General features: G+C 38.4%; 1 protein-coding gene across 2 annotated transcripts in view; it reads right to left on the reverse strand.

The window, feature by feature from the left end:
* CDKL5 (cyclin dependent kinase like 5) overlaps positions 1 to 20,776 on the reverse strand; it is a 143,070-nt gene that overhangs the window by 44,377 nt on the left and 77,917 nt on the right. For both annotated transcript variants that reach the window (XM_086767554.1, XM_086767546.1), the window contains exons 4-8: positions 14,251 to 14,296; positions 11,113 to 11,249; positions 7,977 to 8,097; positions 6,282 to 6,341; positions 830 to 920 (exon numbers count right to left, since the gene is read on the reverse strand). In XM_086767554.1, coding sequence (XP_086623680.1) covers positions 830 to 920; positions 6,282 to 6,341; positions 7,977 to 8,097; positions 11,113 to 11,249; positions 14,251 to 14,296 — 455 coding nt within the window. The remainder of the gene's footprint in view (positions 1 to 829; positions 921 to 6,281; positions 6,342 to 7,976; positions 8,098 to 11,112; positions 11,250 to 14,250; positions 14,297 to 20,776) is intronic.

Consider the following 20,776-nt stretch of genomic DNA (forward strand, 5'->3'; position numbering starts at 1 on the left):
CAGACAGGAATCATATTCTATGAGAGTGATCATGTAGCTCAAAATAATACACTGTTAAACTTGATAGTAATGGAAAGATCACATATAGTAGACCTCCAGTTATTTTTGTCTCTTTCTTTGCCCTTTGGGTCCTACGAATTTGTTCATATATTATCTGAAAATCTGTCTATACTTGTGAGGTAGTAAAACACTCATTTTACAGATTAATAAAAAGAGTAAAACTAAATTTTCCATCTGAGGCTACTCATGTCACTACTGCTGTCGCAAGCAATACAACACTAACTTCTCAATGCTTTATTAAAATGATTTATACAGCCTCCTTCAATAAATTCTTCCTGACTAGTAGAAAGCTAGCACTATCCTTTTGAGCCACTTCAGCAGTGCTGCTAAAGGGTAACTTGGAATTAAAACCATATCACAGTTTTGTCCCAAAGGATGAAGAGAACTAGGAGTGTAGTGTGGTGAAAGCCGCACTGCCATTCCTATGTGATATCCACCACAAGGCTGATGGAACACTTCAGGCTACAGAACTACCATGGAAACCTCTTCTGAAGGGAATAAGGGGGCAGGAATCTGAAGTACATCTGTTACAATTCAGCTTCTTATTTTAATCAGCTAAACACTGCTCAGCTCAAGACAGGTCAGCATGTCAATGATTCATGCTGACTTACTGGAAATGAACAAAAACTAATGAAAATCTGGAAGCCTCTTGAAATCTTCCTTTTAAATCAATCACAGCTCTCCATGGGTAAATCTTACAAAAGGTGCTTGAAAAAAATGTAAAGAATCAGTCAAGATTTATAATGGCAGTTCTACAAACTGTACTTACCCAAGCAAGAGTTCAGGTGAGCGGTACCATCTGGTAGCCACATATTCTGTATAGTTAGCATTGCTTCCTTCAGAGAGATTACGAGCAAAGCCTGTCAAAGAAACAGTGTGAAAGATTAGATCCTATTTTAAATACAAAATGCATATCACCACTGATTTTGGCAGTAAGAGGTCATAGCTATTTATATAGAAGCAAATTGTTTACAATCTCTAGTGCAGAATGATGTCTCCAACAATTGCTCATCTACTGAAAGGCAAGCTTTTATTGATACGACAGTGAAAGTAGCACTTTAATGACTACTTTAGTTGTGTAGTCTCCTCAAAAGTCTATGGAATTTTGCTATTACTTTTGGTGCCTTGCCATGATCAAAACAGATTGATGTAAGTTACCCGTCAGTATGCCACGCAAGCTATGGAACTATTGCTACTAAATTTCAATGAGATGCTGTTTGCAGAAGAAGATTCATAGCATTAGAAATGTAACACATGCATGGGGAGTATACTCTACAGTCATTGATCCTAACTACTACAGTCTCACTGCACTCAATTTTCTAAACTACTCAAGAAACTATGTATTATTCTAATTTAAGGACACTCCCTCCCTGACCTGGCAAGGAACAGGGTTATCTCTCCAAAACAACAAAAGGCAGGAGTCTACTAAAGAATAGCAAAACTGCTCTATATCTGCATTTGGCTCACTCCACACGCATCAGCTCTCCACCTGCTTTAGTATCACATTCATAACAAGGGTCTCAGTGAATTAGGATCAGAAACCAAGTCCAAATTAACTTCCTCCTCCACATCATCTTGTTAAGAATTAAAAAAAAAAAAGTATACTTATTCACAGTTGTACCAAATCTTAACTTCTGTTCTAAGGCGTAACAATTAAGACCACCGCCTGTGAGAAGAGTGCATACACTGGAAAACCCGGATGTAGGAATAATTTATATTTTTGTTTTCATTCTCCTCCCTTCATAAGAAGTCAGCTGAGCGCCACAGCAATGATGTTACTGGATTCTTCATGTAGAAGTACTCTAAGGCAGATGCTGGCACCGGTTTCAGAAAAGTATCAAATGTCTTACTGTTTTCAAGCAAATAATTAATATTAAGGTGAGACTGAGGACAGACATATCTCACCAGCAAGACGCCAGATGTGTAGGCTCCTTACTAGAGCTCCAACTGAGACAAATTTTTGTGACTGAAATGCAGAAGCAACATTTTCAAAATGCTTTCTTAGTGGGATGTGGCATTAAAACTTGGTTCAAAATTCACTTCAGTGAAATCACTATGAGTCTCTCCATTATTGCATGAGTGATGAAGAAAATAAAAATTCTGAAGTGTTGCAGAGGTATAAGGCATAATTTTATTTTCAGAATCAATAAGTGCTACTTAAATGCAATAGTCATTTTTCTTGATATCTGAGTTCTCATGCAGAAGGTGCCAAAATTGCTTTTCCCACACAACTACGCTTGTAAGGTTGTAACTTTTTTAAACTATTCTGAATGTGTATCTCATTTGGCAGCTTAGTGTGAAGTGGCCTAGCCCCACTCACCCCTGTGGAACACTAATTTACTCCAAGTTTAAGTAAAGGTTTGGATGCAGATTAGTATTATTAGACTAGTGATTTGAGAAAACAATGATAAATTTGTTACTGACATAGGTTACAGCTGTTACTTTTTGCAAAATACCTCTGCCTTCTAGAGTTAGTAAACTAAAAGGTACATACCATGAGGAACAGATATTTCAAAGTTGTCCCAAAATCACAGTAATTCTGATCTGTTCCCATAAAGTCTAATGAACATTACGGATGCTGCTGAAGAAAAGCTGGAAAGAAATTTTTTTACTACTTGTAACATTGGGATTGAGTAAATTTCTAAGCATTACTCTACTTGGAATTGCTTAGGCAGCCCTGTTTCTTTTTCAAATTACATGACCTATCTGATTAATCTTGTCAATGAAAAATTTTTCATTTATGTGTTTAAAGAAGAAAAGAAAAAGGTCCCTGCTCCTTGCAGGGGGGCTAGACTAGATGACCTTTAAAGGTCCCTTTCAACCCAAACCATTCCATGATTCTATAACCAGAAGCTACACTGAAGAAATGGGACAGTCAAAATGCACAGTGGGAAGCCCCTGACTGAAGGGGGGGTGGCAGGAGAGGAAGAAAAAAAGGTGTCACACGATACAAATAAACACATGTGCTAATGTAATGCACAAGCCTGGCAGCCCACAAGCCCATGTGCATCAGAAGAGGATGCATCCTCCTCCCTCCAGGCCAGTCCATTGAAACTTGGTCACAGTCAGGAGCTACTACGTCCAGAAATGACCAGCAGGTAACATAGTCTGAAAAATCAGTTCCCAACTTTACAGGCTAAGTGCAGCATGGATTTGATCTGGCAAGAGAGAAAGGAAAATTATTTTCATGGGCTTCAGTGTCTATATATTATATTGTTGGGTGATGTAAGAAACCATTTTATGGATTCTCTACTGCTCTGACTCTTTGACACCATGCTGAAAGACGATGGACAGAATCAATAATTCAAGAAAGCAGAATACTTTTCTAAGGGCACAATTACTTTTTTTTTTTCTGTTGTGGTGGAGTTAGCTTATTGTTTCTTCCTCCAAATTGTGCTGAGGTAGTAGGAAGAATTTTTTGATACAAAAATAAGAAAAGGTAACTATGGAGAAAATTAGACCAAACTCTCAACAGTGAGAAGGAATAGATTAGAAGATGAAGACAGAAGCAATTTGGGTGAGAGCAACTATGAGAGCAACAGGGTTTGCAAATGCAACTATGCAAGAAAGGAGAACAAGCAAAATAAGAAGTTTCAAGAAAGGACTTTAAACAACTCAGAACATGGTAGGAGAGGTGTCAAGGAAAAGGTGTAAAGAAAAAAGGAGAAGATTGGCAGTTTCTTATACAGAAATAAGCAAATTTAAGTTAGACACAAAGTAAAGCATTCTAACGTCAAGGACATGTAAGTACTTTAATAGATGCCTAGGAACAGTAGGGAACCTCCATTATTCAGAATTTTAAGAATAAACTAAGCAAACACCTGTCAAGAATGACACAGACATATTTAATCCTTTCTCAGAGTAGGTGGAAGAACAAGAGAATTTCTTGAGGTCTTTTCCAGTCCTGTGTTTCACCATTTCTATGCTTATGCATCACACAGAGATTAAGAGATTGCTAAAACAAATAATTGTGAAGCCCTGGTGTTGAAACAGCAAACGCACTAGTCAGAAGGCCCAACTACTTCCAACAGTCAGATGTATCTGCTGTAACCGGCATTTTGTACTGTTCTCTTTTTTCCACTTCTATTGGCAGAAATTACACCCACACAACATGTGTCCAGGCAAGCACCACATTCAATCTCATTTTTATCTAGCACAACATGTACAGAACACATGGCACAAGGATTATGAAGAACTATCTCATTAAAAATTTATGAACTTTTCTATTCAAACTGTTTTGTCCACTGGGCTATTTGGAAACATGCAATTACTTCAATATCTGCATTGGGATGGATGCATAGACCTTTTCTTCGCATTTGTTATTGCATGAGGAATGTGGCACTGTATGTGACAACTGCCTGTGTTCCAAAACATGAACTAGGATGCGCAGGCAGACAGCATGTTAAAAGGCCAATTCTTATATCCTAATCTGTACATGTTCCAGAAATGCTTGTGGCTAACACCATTCTGACAGACATTTTACAGTAATAGCTTAAGCAACTAGCAATAATGTCAATTAGCAATAAGACTAAAAAATTAAAATTGATCCCAAATTGTAAGAGTTGCTTGGAATTTTAAATTCAACTAAACCTGAAAAGTTGATCAAAAATCAAACTAACCCACATGAACAGTAAGAACAACAGAAATTCCCATAGCTTAGTTTGCCTTCCTTGAGATTGTGCTGAGCACCACGAGTACATTGTGATTGCATGACTTTTCCAATAGCAGAAAGAGAATGTGGCTGGAGTGTACATTGTGAGCAAGCCAACAGACCATGCAGAACATCACTGCTAACAGAAGTCACGTCATCTATACCTAGTGAGAAAACTCCAGAACGATGTTCAGAACACGGTCGTACCATTTATTTGGCTTTTTATTTTCCTGTAATAAACCCACAGCAGCCTCCACCTCCCTAGGAGAGCCCTGGCCCTGCCAACCCCAGTGAGGTTTGCTTTGCAGGGGCAAGGCCCTGAAAATAAGTGTGGGGTAAGGGAAAAATCCTGCTCCACCAGCTCTGGGCAACGCTGCCAGGGCAGCTTGGGCACAGAGCTGCCAGGGGAGGGCAGCCACACTGATGCAGACAGGAGGCCTGTGATACCAAAAAGGCAAAGGCACAGAGGGCACCACACAAGGGTACCCTGGTGTTCTGCCAGAGCTGTGCAGTTTCTTACACTGCGGAATAAATTGCCCTTAATTCAAAGAACTCATAGAGGCCAAATCTTCTAAGGCTTTTCCTAGAATGGTTATTGTTTCTGAATGCTTAAGTAAAAATGCCTTTAGGATTAAAAGAAATAAGCAATATTGCAAATGACAAACGCCTTTTTTTGTGTCCCAAAAAAAACTATTTCAATTTATTTTTTAGCAGTTCTTCTTTTCATTCAAAATTGCAGAGGTTTGAAATCACAGCTTTCAAACTGCTCTCACTGAAAAGTGCCCATGGGTACTTTTTTGTTTACCAAGTCAAACTGTAAACCTTTTAGAGGGAATAGTATTTCATTCTGTGTGTATGTAACATTTAGAACAAAAATACAGATTGTACAGTGTACACTCTACTCTGTTGTCTTCTGGGGATTACTTACATGGGCAAAGTTCGCCTTGTGCTTGGGTGCTGATTCTTCACAGCCTCAAAGCTGACATTAAACAGGTGTTGATAGGTCAGGAAACATCAAAATTATCATTACATGTACGACTCTATCCTCCAGCCATTCAGTCGTTAATAATATGCGGACATATGATTTTTTGATTAACATAAGAATAAAAGTTGACTTATAACTACACACGTGACAGTCCATGAAAGCCAGTGGTTCAAGAAGAATATAAAAATTGTAAGTTTACAGTATCATTAATAAATAAGAATTATCTTTTCTTTTAATACGCAAGCCAGATAAACCTACAGTTTTGCTAGCGTCCCAATTAGCTGATCATCTGCACTGTTCTCAGCTGAGTGCCAATAACCCTGCAAAAACGTTGTCAAATATATGAAGACATAAATGTAGCATTTCTATTGATATGTTAATACAGGTATTTCACAGGGTATGCAAATTAAGACCACAGATCTGTCAAATTAAAATACCAGTCACAAACCTGAAGAAGTAATCCATTCTGACCACTAAAAGGGTTTTTAAATAGTAGATACTGTAGAACTCTCATAAGGCAAAACTCCACTGCAAGAGATTTTCTTTAAAAAGGTAAGAAGCAGGTTATCTATCTATTGAACTTACCAAAGTCACACAACTTCAGAACATCATTGTGGCTTATTAAGAGATTCTCTGGCTTGATATCTGTAGTGTCAGAGTGAGAGGAAAAAAAATGCTGTTAATGTCTCTTTTTAATTTTGAACTTTGTCAACAAGTATTATGTCATTATAACATATTTAGAGATATTCATGCAATCATAAATGAAGCATTACAAGAGAAACTGCTGAAACAGCTTCCAGCAATCAGTTTGTGAATATGCAGAATTAATTTTCTGCCTTTTGAAGTCTTTTAAAGTGTTTCCCAACAAAATATGGGAAGATAAAAGGTGCTTACAGATATTCCTGGGCAGCAAATCAATATGCAAAATATTGCATATTGCAAAGTAATAGAAAGAACTGACATTTAATTACCCAGTTAACCAATAAAATGTTGTGTGCTGTGCTCAGCATTTTCAGTTATGATGATCATCTTGATCACCTCTTGTAATTTGTTTAGAAAAAATGTGTTGTCTAGTTTTAAGGCCTTTTTTTTATTCCTATATGGGTATCGTGGTATCCATATATTGTATATTTTTCAAACTGTATTTTACAAAATATTTTCAGACTCTTGCTTATGTTTGATCAGTCTCAAATAGAAATAGCATATTGTATGAGAACTTTAATTTATTTGAAATATTAATTAGAAATATTACTCTTGCAAAATCACAAAACAAAATACAATTTTTTAAAGTCAGGATAAAATACATAAAACTAGATGAAGTCATACATCAAGATACGTACTCTAAGTGCTTGAAGTCTGAGTAGAAAGTAAATATACAGAGCTGAATGCATGGGAGCTGGGAAGAGCTGCCTTAAGAAGTAAAGCACACGGGACCCAGCTTTAAGTTCCAGGTTATTTTTCTCCTAATAATCTACTACCAGATTCAAAACTGAAATGATTGAGTGCCATGAAATCTTTTAAAAAAATAATTTTCCTTTAGTGACATTTCAACTGCTGTTTCACTTTGCTGTGCATATGATACAAACTTATTCATACTCCAAAGACAGTGGACAGCAAGCTTTATATGTAGATGAACTTTTAAAACGATCTGAAGTCACGCAGCAGACTTAAGACTCACCCAAATTTACAAATTTTTTTTCTGTTTATACAGAATCATAGAATTGCTTAGGTTGGAAGAGACCCTTAAGGTTGAGTCCAACCATAAACCTAATACTGCCAAGTCCACCACTAACCCATGTCCCTAAGCACCACATCTACACATCTTTTAAATACCACCAGGGATGGTGACTCAACCACCTCCATGGGCAGCCTGTTCCTCGATACGCTTTGTGCTTGATAATTCTTTCAGTGAAGAATTTTTTCCTATTATCCAGTCTAAACCTCACTCGGTGCAACTGGAGGCCATTTCCTCTTGTTCTATCACTTGTTACTTGGGAACCCATCTCGCTACAACCTCCTTTCAGGTAGCTGTAAGAGAGTGATAAGGTCTCCTCTCAGCCTCCTTTTCTCCAGGCTAAAAAACTCCACTTGCCTCAGCCACTCTTTCTAAGACTTGCTCTCTAGACCCTTCACCAGTTTTGTTGCTCTTCTTTGGACACAATATAAAGGAACTGCTTATATTTATATTAAATGTAAATTACTTTAAGCTGTAACACCTTTCCGTTTAGAAAGCAAATTCCTACCCAGCGCTTATTTCCATGCGGAGAACTACACACTTACCTCTATGAACAATATCATTCTTATGGCACCAATGAATTGCTTTAATTAGCTGGTAGATATAACTTTTCACTTTTTCTGGTGGAACTCCATTTGGCATTTCTTCTAGCAGTTCAAGCATATTCTAAATGTTTAAAAGACATATTATTTTTTAAAGTTACACTATAGTTGCTAGAAGAGAATACACTTTCAGCATTCTGAAGCAACATGCTTAGGCCAGTGAGCCTGGCTATGCAAAATCTGTAGTTTAACATTCAAGGAGTGTGTTTTAATCATAAGAATATTAATAGCTGTTTTCATTCTTGAGAAAGCACTTGTGAAGAAAAGAATCCTTAGAGGTGAAGACAACAATCCTTAGAGGTGAACCACAAATATACAACAAGTCCTTAAAAGACTGTCATCAAACTATTTAGCCTAGAATTTCTGAAAAGTAATTTAGTTAGAAAAAGTTGCTTGAACAGAAACACCTGGTCAGGGCAGCTGCATGAGAGGTTTAGTACAGCACAGCATGTAAATACCTGACTGTGCTTTAACATACTGTTTGCTTCATTATTAGGCTAGTTCTGCTGCTTTGATGCAGCAGGGCCATGATTAATCACAAACTATGTCTGTTTGTGAATGGGTGCAGCTAAAGCAACACCAGCCTGTTAGTGCAAATGAAGTAACAGACATAAAAATGTCTCATAGGGGCATAAATAGTAATCTAGGGAATGTACTATAGCTATATATCAGCTATATTGATCTTAGACATATTTGCACTGCAGTAACTATGGCCATATTAACTGTTCTATGGATATACCTAGGGAAGAAAATAAACTGATTGTTTATACTAGTAAATTTCCTCTTTGAAAAAGGACATTTATATTTCCATTATGAAGCAAATGTCTCCAATTTTGCACAATTAGAAGTACAATGGAGTTTGTACGCTGAATCCTGAATGAATAATGGGCGGCAGCAGCCCACTTGAAGACAGAAAGGTCTTATTTACTGAATACTGAAATAGAAGTAAGTATTTTGGCTACATTGCCTTACACAATTCATTTAATTATGGATTTAAGTATTTGTAGAATTTTAATTTAAAATAAATTTACCTCATCTTTGACAAACATTTTCTCTAGCTGTATAATAAATTTTTGAGGTTTCTCTTGCAAGATATTTTAATGAACACAAATATAAAACAAAACAAATGGAGACTTTGATAATATCTGAAAACATTTCTAAGTTCTGCGATCTGCGAATAAATACTGGAACTTGTGTGCTTGAGTGTGTGTTTCCTTAGAAATACACTCCAGATCTGAGAAAAGGAATTTTCTGTTTAGGAACTACACTGATTTTAGTTAGACTCTTGTCCACACAGAAGCCTGTGGATCTGGATAAGTAAGTCAAGAAGTCAGTGTTAAAAATATGAACCAAAATAGTAGCATCAACACTGTGAGACATAATCCTATATGAAGAAATTAACTAAGGGGATGATGAATAAAGGAGATTAGACTAAATGTGAATTTAAGTAATCTGGATTTGAGTATTGCAGAGCTAAGATTCCCTAAAGGACACAAGGTACTCATCACCAGTTAAAATAAAAATAAGCCTACTATACCACATTTTATTTAATTCCTTCTACTCTTCCCTCCTCCAAAAATACAGAAATCATCCTGGTCTTTAAAGAAACTACTGTGGAAACTATTTGACATATCTGAAAAGGAGAAACATTGATGGGCTATGAAGTTTAACTGAAAATAAAGATGACCATTAATATAGAAATGACATGAGGCACAGAATCTACATGATTTCTACCTTTATCACTATATTCTTCTATTCTGATGCAGATAATGTTAGCTATTGCAGTCTGGTGTTTTTACCAATATTAACAATTTTTAAAGTATACTCCTTATCAGATCAATTAAATGTCTTTTACTTATGCTGCTCTTCCAACTCACTACTACAGTGAGCTTAGCCAAGTCAACTATAATACAAAATTAAATGTATATTCCAAATCGGTATGTGATCAAAGACATTCCACATGTCCAGAACAATTACAAGGAACACAGGTGGAACAAGCCAAGCTTTGAATGTCAGATCTAAGTAAGATCCACCAGATTAGATGATGTTGATCTGCTGGTGAAAAAACAAAATTGATTTTTGCCAAACTGTGAGCTAACACAGGTCACCTCACATTATGCAATAAAGTTATATGACATAATAAATTGTAAACTGAAGTAAAGGAAATATAGTACTTAGGGCGAGGAATCTTTACACGAGAGAGAATTGACTGAAGAGGACCAGCACTCAGCTAGACTGCAACACCACAGTGGCAGGATATTAAATGAAAATTTCAATCGAGGGAACAATAGCTCATGAAAGCTACAGATATATTTAAATGTGTGTTTATTTTTACTGTGTGTATCTGAATTTTTTCCATGAAGAAATGCTAAATGGTTCGAATACAGAGGGAAGGTCTACTCTTATCATGAAGGCTGCAAAAATAACAAAAGACCAATCTGTTCTAGGTCATTTCTCCTTGGAAACAGACCAGGATGCTTGGTAGTAGTAGGCCAATCTAAGGAAATTTTGGAATCATTTCAAATGAGGTCAGGATTGGAAACAGTGACAGTGATCTTTGCCAAATCCCTCTAAGCAACTATTGTTAGTGGCCTTGTTACAGAAAATATACAAACAAATCCTATTTTTATCACGGAAGGATGGAGAAAGTTGAAACAGATTCCAAGGTCAAGAGTCTATGATCTTGTTTTGAAAGACTATGTCAAGATTCATTATATAACATAACACAGGACAGTTAATCAGCTTTACAATTAAACTGGACTACAAAGTTTGAACGGAAATTTTTCTCCAAATGATATGTATTCCAGTCTATATAATTTGAACATGCTTGTGCTCATATATGGAAGAATTTTTTTTTTTAAGACCAACATATGAAGTAAAAACAATAGTAAAGTTATCAGTGTTGCTTTTTCACAATATTGTCTAATTACAACAATTCAGATCGTATTAAAGTTTCTGCTATTCCTCTTTATAGAGCTTAACCTTCAATAGCTTAATTTTTTTTAAAATTAAGTAATTTTAAAGACTGCGAGTAAGCTGGTGATGTAACTGTGACAAGCATAATACAAACTCAACTCACTTTTTCCACATATTCAAAAACTAAGTATAGTTTTCCTCTTCTTCTGAAGGCCTCCTTCAGCTCCACTATGTTCTCCTGTTTCAAAGTGCGAAGCATTTTAAGCTCTCGTAAAGTGGTTTCTTTGACTTCTTCATTTTCTAGAGTGCAAAGTAAAAGTGACAGATTAAAATGTATTAAAAAACAAAACCAAACCCCTAAGTAACAAGTGTTATAAATCTTTACTTTGAACCTCTGATTAAATTCTCTATTTCTAGATATTACAGAGAAAAAGGTTTATTTTCCATTGTGGTCTCTCTCTGCTGCCTGAATGCTTCTACACTGAAAGAGAGGTAATTGGGGACTGTGCTATCATTATGCAACACTCACAGTCTTCCCCGTCACTACCATGTAGATTTTCAGTGGCAGAAAAATTCATAAGAAACAGACTGCTTGCCTTTCTTTTTCATTATGAAAATAACTAGTATCCTTCAAAAATATGCATGTATGTTTACAGACGTCCTCCACCCTACAAATACAAGTCATGTATGAACCACTGGCAAGGTTAATGTGTCCTCAGCAGAAACACAGAAATGTAAAACTAATGTTTGAACAATGTTAAAGAAATCTATTTGATTCTAAAATAATTTTATTCTCCAAAAGCCATGACAAATTTTAAGACTGAAGCACAGATCTGTAAGTCCTGTAAGTTTCCCTTGCAATGGGAATTTAGCAATGCAGCCCAGTGTAGCAGCCACAGAGGGCACCAGAGCAAGTATTGATTACACAAAGCCTTGAATCCAATTCTGAGGAGTCAAGAAATTTAACTGTTGTTTTGACAATTCAGTTGTCTGAAAGTTGTTCAAGAAAGAAGGAATGTTTTACTAAAGCTTTGTACACTGCTTATCACCAAGGGGCCCTGAACTGACTGGGTTCTAAAGGATACTATCAACAAAATGTGAAGTAAATCAGATTATATTAGGTTTTCTTTATAAAACTTATTTATAAATTTTATTTATTTATAATTCAGTAAATTTTCCCGTGCACATGTAGAAGCAGGGTTCTTAAGAGATTAAGAACTGTGATCCACAACAGAGGGATATTAAATTGGATATGATTGCATAAATTCAAAGCTAAATCACATTTGCAGGTCATGTACCACAAAGACAGTCAGAGACAGAGGAAGAAGAAACAAGGAAGATAAATTGTTTTTCCAAGCAAGTAAAAGGCAAAAACAGGCTTGCAGGGGAGAGAGAAAAACACAGGTCATGCAACGCATATAATCATCAGAAGAAAGGAAAAAAAAACCTGAAGTGTAGCAGGAGGAAAGAAGAAAACAAAATACTATCATCACAGATGTTTTGATTAAAAATATATATAATTTAGAGCAATCTAAATAATTTCATTTTAAAACTGAGTGCTCGCTGTTGGCTTGCATCAGTCTGATTACATAATTTCATCTATAACTAGACACACTCTTTCCAGCACATTTAGCATGCGTATGTCAAACAACAGCAAAAATTCAGTGAAACAAAAATGGCAATAGAAAAAATTACAGCATATTCAGATTTCTAATGAACTACCATATTAGCAAGACAGATGTGAAATGGGCTGAATCAAATCCATCAAAAGAACTTCTGTCATATTTCCAGAAACTTGTAAACAACTAGCTAGAACGCTGAAAAATAGTCATCAGTCATGTAAACTGATATTACATAATACTTTTGTAAAGCCAAGCCTAATGACAATGTTGCATTTTTTGTTTTGATTTTTCGGTAGACATGCTAATATAATAATCTTGTTTAGAGCTTACAACGGAGATTCATCGCCTAGGATCTGTACTGAATAGCCATATAGAGTTCCAAAAAGCAGTTTTGAAGTACTCTCATGACCTGGTCAAGATGGTCACCAGAATTAAATTATCTCCCACATTATTTAACAGGGGTTTAAAACAGATTTCTGAACAGCAGAGCTAAAAAATTCATCAAATATACTCTTACAGTGTTTGGCAAAATCAGCTGCAAAGCAAAGAATTTGCATTGCATAAAACAACATACACAAGTCAGACTTTGCTGTGTCTGACTCTGAAAATTACAGTGCTTGTAAGCAACCACACCTTCATGGCCACCAGCCATAACAATAAAAAAAAAGTTTGCTAAAATAAAGTGACTGCTGTTTGTTAAAACCACATTGTTAGCTTTCAGCTAAAGCCTTGGTATATGGCAAATCACAGCTGCATCGCCTCAGACCGGGGTATCTCCTCGTATTACTTCATACTTGGCTTCTCCTTCTGTTCGTGCTAGGCCGTTAGGGATCAGGGTTAACTTCTGATGAACGCAACGTAGATGGTTGCCCTTGTGGTTGATTGCCAGTTTTGCCTATGATAGGATACTGGGATTCACTGTCCCCCAACAAGTGCACGTCAGAGGGCCAGTCTTGTCTTGTACAGATCTTTAGTTTTACTATTGCTGGGTGAGGAACAGGTGTGTGCAGCACTGCCTGTAATTTCCCTGTGTCCTGCCTTCTGCCGCCCACTTTACTAGCACCAGTAAGCCTTGCAGGAGTCTGCTCGTCCCCCTCTGAGCAAACTCAGCAATACTGGAGAGTACACAGAGGCTGCTGTGAGGGGGCAAAGAGCAATTTTCCTGTGGAGAGGAAGGGAGGGCAGAGCTGCTGCCTCACCACCCAGCTCCCTCAAATCCTCCCATGGATCCCAATTCCTCTTCGTACCACTGAACTTCTCAGTGACTTCTCGCAGTCTCCTCCATTTACCCATTCAAATCTCCCTAACATTTAGATCCTCTCCCACAGATGAAGGGTGACAAAGCCCAAAGACTCTGCAAGCCACTACTACAAGAGGAGTTTTTGCCCTTTTCTGATCACATCCAGTCTCCAAGGGGTAGATCTTACTACTGCCTATGGCACCACAGTCTCAGTCATATTAAGATAAATGCATCCAGAAAGAAAGGTGGTTATCTAGTTGGAGTGTATAATGCAATCCCCAGGCAGGCATGAAGGATCAAGCGCCTTCAGTATTCACAGAGCTAATAAATCATTATCATTTTAAAATCATGTCTTGATATATGAGACTTCTTATTTTAACTGGAGAGATATTAACAACATAGTTACTGACATGAAAGATTATGCAGCAGAAAATGTTACCTTCACTGTCTTTGAATTTCTTGATAGCCACAATTTCATGTGTCTCCTGTAAAACAAAAGCAAAGAAAGGGAAATGAACAAGATCTGTTGTGTGCTTTCTCTTGTTTTTTGTTGTTGTTTTTTTTTTTCTCTTGAGCATCAGACAAAGGGGAAAAAAAAGCATCCAGAGAAATTGCACAATGCAAAACAAAATTAATTTAAAATCTGGTAAACACCTCAGTGATCAGACCAAATGCAATACAAAACCGTATGCAGCGGATACATTACAATTAGGAATCCTAGTTTGAAAAAGCAAAGTTAAATGCCAAAAATTCATATTTAAATACCTTGTACCAGATACAAATTAATTTTTCAGATAAATTGTTCCTGTGACTCTTGTTGCTTAGTTATTCTGAAAGTCAAACAGTCTTTTATCTTACCAAAGTATGAGTGTGGGTGCTTATCTTTGTGAGCTGGAATGCAAATACTGTACTGGCATGTGGCTAAGGCTTACAATGAAACCTGTAAGTTTGGTTGCCAAAAGCTTTTAGGTTTCAAAGTTCAAATGTCCACAAAGAACATGATTTTAGGAAACTGAATTCTCTGTGTCTCCTTAAAAAAAGAGTTGTCTCTTCAGGGAAGCCTATCCAAACCCAGAATCACTAATTGCATTTGAAAGTGTTAATCTGTGCTTACTATATGGTCATAGGTGATAACTTCTTAACGCCTGCCTGCCTTTGCATTCCTCTAGTATTCCCTGTTCTCACCAAACCTGATCATCATAGGTCACATTTTTCTCTTAAATGAAGATATTTCTCTTGTCGTGTGAGCAGGAATGCATTTAGCACATGACCAAAATGTAGCCAACGTGACACGGTCAGTGCAGGTCTGTTTGGACAATGATGCAGCACCTGAATTTTAGTAACATGATGGGGAAGAAGCTGTAAGGTCACAGAGTAGGGGTATGTGAACTGACAGGCAGTAGGCTACCCGAGTTACTTGACAAGCAAGATCTAGCCTACGTAACTTTTCCAAACATCACAGTTTTCAAAAATAAATAACAATATCTCACTATTAATAGCATACAAAAGCTGTATTGGAGAAAGGCAATTAAAATGTGAAGTTCTTCTGGAATACCTGAAGACAAGTGCATAAGCCAGTACTGAATAACACAAACGTTTACTCCATTTTTCATTTGAAATCGGCATAACACATGAGCCTGTAAAACACCTGATCCTATTTAAAATAAAAGCATGTGGAAAGACTACTGTAGATAGTGAATAATGTCTTTTAAGGCTCTTAAATGGAAATCAATACTACTATGAATAAAAATCAATAAAAATAAGCTTGCAAACAAATATAAGAATATATGTGTGTGTATAATTTCCATGGTTTTTTTTTTTTAAAAAAACAACAAACAAACCTTCGATCATCACTTACAACATCTGTCAGAAAAACTTGGAAACATTATGTTAAGTGATCAAACTATATCTACCTCACACTGAAGAACATTAGCTCAGCAGAAGCAGCACATGCTACTAACTCTTAAAGAGTTTTTTTCTGCTACCAAAATCTACCCTTCATAGAATGATAGAACGGTTTGGGTTGGAAGGGACCTTAAAGATCATCTAGTTCCAACCCACCTGCCCTGGGCAGGGACACCTTTCACTAGATGAGGTCACTCAAAGCCTCATTCAACCTGGCCTTGAAGGTTTCCAGGGATGGGGCATCCACAACTTCTCTGGGCAACCTGTTCTGGTTCCTCACCACTCCCACAGTAAAGAATTTCTTCCTGATGTGTACCATCTTTTAGTTTAAAGCCATTACCCCTTCTCCTATCACTACAGGCCCTTGTTAAAAGTCCCTCTTTAGGTACTGGAAGGTTGCTCTAAGGTCTCCCCAGAGTCTTCTCTTCTCCAGGCTGAACAGCCCCAACTCTCTCAGCCTGTCCTCATAGGAGAGGTGCTCCAGCCCTCTGATCAGCTTTGTGGCCCTCCTCTAGACTCACTTCCACAGTCGACGTCTTTCTTGTGCTGAGGACTACAGAGCTGGATGCAGTACTCCAAGTGGGGTCTCACGAGAGCAGAGTAGAGGGGACGAATTACCTCCCTCGACCTCCTGGCCACACTTCTTTTGATGCAGCCCAGGATGTGGTTGGCTTTCTGGGCTGCAAGTGCACATTGCCAGCTCGTGTTGAGCTTCTGGTCCACTAGTACTCCCAAAGTCCTCCTCAGGGCTGGTCTCGATCCATTCTCCGCCCAGCCTGTATTTGTGCTTGGGATTGCCCTGACCCATGTGCAGGACCTTGCACTTGGCCTTGCTGAACTTTGAGGTTTGCATCGGCCCACTTCTTCAGCCTGTCTAGGTCCCTCTGGATGGCATCCCTTCCTTCCAGCATGTCAACCGCACCACACAGCTTGGTGTTGTAAGCAAACTTGTTGAGGGTGCACTCTATCCCACTGTCCATGTTAACAACAGGATTAATAGGGTCAGGCCCAATACCGACCCCCTGAGGAATGCCACTCATCACTGGTCTCCACTTGGACATCAAGCCATCAACCAGAACTCTTTTGAGTGCAACTATCCAGCAAATTCCTTATCCACAGAGTGGTCCACCTGTCAAATCCATGTCTCTCCAGTTTAGAGACAAGGATGTCACATGGGACAGTATCAAATGTTTTGCACAAGTCCAGGTAGATGATGTCAGTTGCTCGTCCCTTATCGACCAAAGCTGTAACCCCGTCATAGAAAGCCACCAAAATAGTCAAGCACAATTTGCCCTTAGGGAAGCCATGTCAGCTGTCAGCAATCACCTCCTTATATTCCATGTGCCTTAGCATGGTTTTCAGGAGAATCTGCTCCACGACCATGCCAGGCACAGAGGGGAGGCTGACAAGCCTGTAGTTCTCTGGGTCTTCCTTACTCTCCTTTTTAAAATTGGGGGTTATGTTTCCCCTTTTCCAGCCAGTGGGAACCTCACTGGACTGCCACAACTTCTCAAATATGATGAGCAATGGCTTAGTAACTTCATCTACCTGTTCCCTCAGGACCTATGGATGCATCTCATCAGGTACCATGGACTTGTGCACCTTCAGGTTCCTTAGATAGTCTCAAACATGATCTTCTACAGTGGGTGATTATTCTTTCACTGAGTCTCTGCCTCTGCCTTCTGCTACTTGGGTGATACAGCTAGAGTACTTGCCATTCAAGAATGAGGTAAAAAAGTCATTGAGTACCTCAGCCTTCTCCATGTCTCAGGTAATCAGGTCTCCCATTTCCTTATGGAGAGGGCCCACATTCGCTCTAGTTCTCCTGTTATCATTGACGTACCTACAGAAGCTTTTCTTGTTGCCCTTGATGTCCCTGGCCAGATTTAATTCTATCAGGGCTTCAGCTTTCCTAACCTGATCCTTGGCTACTTGGACAACATCTCAGTGTTACTACCAGGCTACCTGTCCTTGCTTCCACCCTCTGTAGGCTTCCTTTTTGGTTTTTAGTTGATCCAGGAGCTCCTTTGTTCATCCATGCAGGCTGCCTGGTGTTTTTGCCTGACTTCCTGTTTGTTGGGATGCATCACTCCTGAGCCTGGAGGAGGCGATCCTTGAATACTAACAAGCTTTCTTGGGCCCCTCTTCCCTCCAAGGCTTTATCCCATGGTACTTTACCAAGCAGGATCCTGAAGAGGCCAAAGTCTGCTATTCTGAAGTCCAGGGCAGACAGCTTGCTGCACACCCTCCTCGCTGCCCTGAAGATCTCAAACTCAACCATTTCATGGTCACTGCAGCCAAGGCAGTCCTTGAACTCCACCATTCCCCACAAGCCCCTCCCTGTTGGTGAGAACAAGGTCCAGCACAGCACCTCTCCACATTGGCTCCTCTAATACTTGGAGAAGGAAGTTATCATCCACGCATTCCAGGAATCTCCTGGATTGCTTGTGCCCTGCTATGTTGTCCCTCCAACAGAAATTGGGATGGTTGAAGTTCCCCATGAGGACAAGGGCTTGTAACCATGAGGCTGTTCTTATCTGTCTACAGAGGGTCTCATCTGCTCTGTCTTCCTGGTTGGGCGGCTTGTAGCAGACCCCCGCTACAATGTCACCTGTCCCTGCCCTCCCTCTAATCCTAATCCATAAGCTCTCTGTCAGCTCCTCATCTATCTGCCAGCAGAGCTCCATGCACTCACTCCAGCTGGCAGTGGACATAGAGGGTGACACCCCCTCCTTGTCTCCCCTGCCGGTCCTTCCTAAAGAGCCTGTATCGTTCCATTGCAACTCCCCAGTCAGAGGAGCCATCCCACCACATCTCTGTGATGCCAATGATCATAGCCCTGCAGGGGTGCCCACGTTTCTAACTCCTATTGTTTATTGCCCATGCTACGTGCATTTGTACAAAGGCATCTAAGTTGTGCCTCTGATGAAGCAGATTTGCTTCATATACACTGGTCTGATCTGAAGGCTGATATATTACATAAATTCCGCTGAGATACTACAAGTACTCACCCTTTACTCAACCAATTTACAGAACAGCAAAGAAAGAGACATCAAAACTGAGGAGGTAATACGCATTTCAGGTTCAGAGTGATTCTGAAAGGCTTGTCCATAGCTTCTATGTCAAATACAGTTCCTAAATATTTTTGTTTCAGGAAGCTGACAAACTGAACAGTCTAAACTAAAATGAACAGACTATTTTACCAATTATGTTGTTACTACTAAGTTATAGTATTGTTATCTTTATTAACTATAGTAATAATAGTAATAGTTACTAGTACTATGAAGGAACACTGCTAAGAGGGTGAGTAAATTAGCTTATTTGACTTCTGGTATCTACTGTTAGGTGCTTTGGCTAATTAAGCTCCTGAAAGGTTTTTCAGAAAAAGAACACAGTAATTGCCCCCAAAAGCCTCTGCTGACTGTGACGTGCCTATGTTTAGACAGTGTGCATACACCACTTTGCAGATGAGCCAAATTTACCCATTAACATTACATTCCTATTTCACATGAAGGAAAAGATGTAGATGTTTCTGCAGCCATTGAAAGGATGTATTTTTATTCTCGAAGTAATGGCTAAGTACACTGAAAGAAATGTAGGAGTTAAAAGCTGTTGCCTCACACAGACAGCAATTCTGCACCATCTTAGAAATCTAGTCCATGTGGCTTCTCTGCCATATGCTACTGTCCCTGATGTGTATAGTGAATGTGATTATTTTGGAAATTAAATTTTAAAAGCTCTTGGGTCACAGTCTTGCAAAGACTTATGTAAGATATGCTATCAAACATCCTGTAGGATTTTGACTGTTCACAGTATTTAAAGTATGAGTGGCTCTACAAAGAACAGAGCCACTTCAGCAACATACATATGGAAGAAAAAAATATCCAAACAGTTCAAAATACTGTAACATTTAAGAAATTTTCATTTGAAAAGCTCTATCACTTGTATTATTTCATTAAATTAATTAATGATGTCATAATTAAGCAACCAAGAATTTATACATGACATACTCCCTATCTTAAAACAACCCAACAAATAATATATTTAAAAAACCTGAAGTGAAACACCACCAAAATGAGACTAGACAATACGTGCTTTGAGGCATCGCGCTAGTAACATTTTGTTCCACTAGTAACATTTGGGAGTGACATTCCTGTCTAGGTTTCTTGGAGGACTTCATCCTACCTAAGTGGTATTCTCTAGGAATCAGTTACCGGTGAAGCAGTCAAGCCAAAGATAAAATGGATCTAAGGACACTGAAAATGACTGTGCAGAGATTTTTTTTTTTTAAATACGATGCATCTGCTTGTCAAAAACTCTGTAACTTCCCTATGATGTGGAACACCTCCAAAACAATAGAGTTTTGGAGTGCTCCATCAAGCAGAACAGAAAATTGAGGCTGAGTGCACGTTTCCCAGTTCTTGGTGAAATGCTCTAAACCAACTAAATCATTTATATGAGGTGATGTAAAAAATAGTAGCTCCTCATCAATCATGTTTTAAGCTAGTTTCCAAAGGAAGAATCCATCTGAAATGTTCTGTTTCCCTGTTTGCCATCACCACTGCTAATTTTGAACCAGATGTCCAGTTTCAACCAAATTTTCCAGAGAAATATAAGTTTTAAAAAGAGAAAATTTCAAAAACTTGTCTCAGATTTGTCACCTAGATATAGAATATCCTCCCTTGGAGTAAGCAGTAAGAACTAGATGTCCTATACATTGTACAATGTTGCAGACAAGCAGCATATGTAGACTATGCAACGAACTAACACACACAGCTTTTGATCAGTCATTGTACATAATTGTCACAAACTAATACAGAATGAGACTGGAAAACACGGAATACATTTTGTATATGGACCAATTCAGCAGGCATATAACAGGGGTGGGTAGGAGTATGCTTCTCGGATTAGGAGACAGATGCTAGAGTTGTCAGATGATGCAGGCCAAACCTGAATTTTCAAACAAGTACTGAGATGCATGAGGTGCAGACCAAGCAGACACCACATTGTTAAGCCTTGAGAAGACGGACAGAGTCGGGGATACAAAGAAAAGCAGAGCT

This window comes from Chlamydotis macqueenii, chromosome 1 (genome assembly GCF_036417535.1).
Source record: "Chlamydotis macqueenii isolate bChlMac1 chromosome 1, bChlMac1.mat, whole genome shotgun sequence".
Lineage (NCBI taxonomy): Eukaryota > Metazoa > Chordata > Aves > Otidiformes > Otididae > Chlamydotis > Chlamydotis macqueenii.